The following is a 3884-nucleotide window of genomic DNA, read 5'->3' on the forward strand; positions in this document are numbered from 1 at the left end:
CTGGTTTTGACGTCCAGATGGTAACATCTGACCTGAATAGTAATATTAAATTTCATTCTAGCTCGGCTAAATGAAAGACAAATCTAGTACATAAAGAAAACTCAGCATGTTATAGATAGTTTCTACACACAAGGCAAGATTAATTGTAGTATTTTTCTGTCTGTATCTAACATAACAGCTACGTATGCGAGATTTGTCCAATAGCTTCTTTATGAATGAAAGATATATAAATAAACAATAATAATGAAAGTAGTACTTTACTTATTAATTAGGTAGAGACACTGCAACTGATTCTCCAATGCCTTTGCTTCTAGTTACAGGCCGGACCGTTTGTCCTGTTGGTAAAATAATAAAATGTCAAACCTCGAGGGCACGAATTTATTGTCCAAATGCTATGTAATGTGAGCAAAAAATCTTACATCACAGATAAAAACTACTATCGGTGGCTTGGATCAAATAGGTTACAGAAGTCAAATGATAATTAATGGGAATGGACCATGTACGGTCTTATTTACATCAAAATATGGAAGCATATGTCTGGGTATTACTAACTCAGGCATGTGGATATTGCTGTAAAGCTTTGCCTGAAAACTAAATATGGACAAAAGTTTAGGAATGGTATAGAAATAGATCAATGTTGCCCATGCCCATAAATCATGCACAATACACTTCTGTTTCTAGTAGCTATCAATAAAGTAAGAGTACGTTTAATTTAGCTTTAGTTCGTAAGCAAAAAATATATAGTGCCAATAGATCAATTATTCCACCAATTCCATTTGCTAACTCCAATCCGACTACGTATAACCTGTAGGTACCAAAAGAGTATGGAGCAAGCTTAAAATTCGAAGGAAAAGAAAATAATAGATACGATTTAACAGGTGGCCCCATAAAATCCAAACCACAAATATTATTCAATTTCAAAAGGAGTGTTTTTTCCACGGAAGCAAAGTATTTGGAACCTATTCAAAGAATGAACTTCTTTTAGACTAAATAGGAAATAAAATACTAAAAGCCAGATTATAATTAGAGATTAAAGTACTATGCAACTCACTAGGGACACCTGCAATCAAATATTGATCTCCCTGATTTCTTGCCAGAGACACCAGTTCTGATTTCTTTTGATCATCTGGATGTGATTTGAGTCAAAAGACTAAAAATCTTTCGTCTAACGTCACAAATGATCAGCAACTAAGCTGGTTTATTTGGTGTGTTTGCCTTCAGGCCATTGAATAAGACCGAGCAATCAATCTCCAGAATAACATGACCCTGTAAATTTTCGACAGTGCATTCAAACTAATCAAAGCGAGAGCAACCTCTGCCTCTTAAGTTTCAGCGAACTGAGTAATGCTTCGCCCGAGGGAATAGAACACCATGCCACGTTCTGATCCCTGGCCACCATACCTACCTAGTAGCGTGCCGTATCCGGTACGAAAGAAGCATCAGTACGAAATTTAACCTTACCAACGTCTGGGACCTGCCAATGGATGACAGCCGCAACACCTGTCTCTTGGTCCCTGTTCGCAACAATATCATTATGCTGCCTGTTACTACCTGCTTTGTTGACAATCATATCTGATCCCAAGGGATCCCTCGCAGCTTCTCCATGTGGATCACTCAAATAAGTACAGGAAGGGATGTTGAGAAAATAGGATCGGTTAACCTCAGAAACACACGTCTAGGAATTCCAGTATTAGTTTGCTTCCTCCAATTAAATCCAAACACTCTGAATCTGGTGCATGGTCAAATCGAATGGCAGGAAGCAAGAGTCAATGGATCGCGGATTAAAAAAATCACCATCATGCTATAGGAGTGAGCAGTTTATAAGAGCATGTCTAGTAGAGCCCTCAAACCCTTAAATCTGGTTTAGTTTTAAGGGTTGAGAATCGGCCATTTTTGACACTTTTAAGAGTTGAAAAATAGGGGCAAAGACTAGAACCCTCAAACCCAACCCTTATAACAGAATATTCCGTTATAAGGGTTGGGTTTGAGGGTTCTAGTCTTTGCCCCAACCCCAACCCTTAAAACTGTCATTGGACATATCATAATTTTCATTAGAAAAACACAATCAACCTTCAAACAAACACGGAAATGAAGATCATTGATGCATGGTTTAATAGTTTACATTACACAATCATCATCTTCCCCCTCTCATCGGCACCATCACCAAAAAGTTGCACATGGCGCCATCTCCTTGACCACTTCCACGTCCATCAAGCACCTCCATTGTCGCCGGTGGTGGAGTTCTCCCCACCGCCATCGCCACCACCACTCATCGGAGTGTCACCTCGAAGAGTAGAGGATGCACCACGGAATATCCTCTTCCTCTCCGCGATGTCCTGCTTGTACTCCTTCCACCACATCAATTGGTCTTCATCCATGTCCTTCTTGGACATCATCATGTGCTCCTTCTCTTCCATCATGAGTTCTTTCCATGCCTTTGCTTCTTTGACCTTGATCATCCTCTCCTCCAAGTCGGCCTTGCGCTTGGCATCTTCACGCCTTGCTTCAACTTGTGCAAGCTTCACCTTTTTCTTCTTCTCGTTGATAAGAAGCTTTGTCTCCAATGTCTTCGTTGTCAATGCCTCCCTTGACTTCATCACATGTTCTATCTTCTCCCTTATGCTTGACGCCTCTCCTTCCATCTTCTTCCTTAGCTTATCCTTCTTGTTTCCAGCGGGCTTGTGCTCGTTCCTTCCCTCCTCTTCACTATCATCCATCCTAAGAATTGCTGACTTCTTGGGTGCGGTCTCTTGATCCCTCAACTTCCACTTGTCATAAGTTTGATGAATTTTCCATACATGTTTAAATGGGAATGCTTTGCCCTTCGAAGCGGCCATCTCCTTGTACCTCAAGTCAGCAATTGCCTCCTACAAACCCACCAATAGCATAGTAAACATATATGTACTCACATAACAATAGCATAAAAAATCAAAATAAATGTGAAAAACATATATGTACTCACATAGTCACTCTCCACGGTTCCACTAGGCGGTGCATCCTTCACTTGGTCCATCGCCGCACTCCAGCGAGCACAATGGGGCTTCATCAACTCCCACCGGCCTTGAAGCGACCGGTAACTACGAGGGATGTACCCACTGGTCTTCGGCTTGATCTTGCAATAGAAGTCCTCTATGCGTTGCCAATAGCGTTTACCAGTTTGATCGGTACCGGTGCTTGCATCCAAACCCACATGTGCCCAAGCACGAACCAAGAGAATATCTTCGTCCTCGCTATAGTTTGTCGAGCGCACGGTGGGTTTTGCAACGGCGGTGAACGCCTCCTCCTCTATCTCGGTCACCTCCTCCTCATCTTCCCCTTCCTCCTCCTCATCACCCTCTTCCTCCAAGTCATCACCAAACCCAAAGGGTTCAAGAGAAGAAGCCCCGATGTCCACCTCCGCTTCTTCGAGAAGCCCCATGAACGACATTGGCGGGGCAGGCATTCCGTCGAGCACCTTGTGCACGACGGGCGGAGATGCGGGGGGCGGGGCGGCCGTCGTCTTATTCCTGGAGGTGGCCTTCTTCACCTTCGGCGCCGCTGCCCCGTTCGGCCCAAGGGAGGGCTTCTTCCTCACCTTCGGCGCCGCTGCGGCCGGGGCGACGGAGGCGACGGCCGGGGCGGGCTGGGGGAGGACGACGTGCTGGCCAGCACGCTGCCTCTTCGCGCCGACGGCCACAACCGAAGGTACCTCCGGCGCGGGCGGAGGGAGCGAGGACGGGGCCGGTGCAGGCGTCGCTTAGGCCGAGGCCGGGGGCGGGGCGACGGGCGGAGAGAGGGAGGACGTGGCCGGGGCGGCCGGGGCGACGGAGGAGTCCGGCGGCGCCTCCATGGCTCGCCGCGGGGGCGACGGGATCGACGAGGCGTCCGACGGGAGGGAGCGCGCG

The 3884-nt window shown here is 46.1% G+C and overlaps 1 protein-coding gene across 1 annotated transcript; it reads right to left on the bottom strand.

The window, feature by feature from the left end:
• Positions 1 to 2210: 2210 nt before the first annotated feature.
• Positions 2211 to 3418, bottom strand: LOC109776278 (uncharacterized). Its single transcript, XM_020334931.1, has 2 exons — positions 2963 to 3418; positions 2211 to 2867 (listed from the first exon to the last, which is right to left on the bottom strand). The coding sequence occupies exons 1-2, from the start codon at positions 3416 to 3418 to the stop codon at positions 2211 to 2213; spliced, it is 1113 nt and encodes a 370-aa protein (XP_020190520.1).
• Positions 3419 to 3884: the final 466 nt, after the last annotated feature.

Source organism: Aegilops tauschii, chromosome 2, assembly GCF_002575655.3.
Source record: "Aegilops tauschii subsp. strangulata cultivar AL8/78 chromosome 2, Aet v6.0, whole genome shotgun sequence".
Classification (NCBI taxonomy): domain Eukaryota; kingdom Viridiplantae; phylum Streptophyta; class Magnoliopsida; order Poales; family Poaceae; genus Aegilops; species Aegilops tauschii.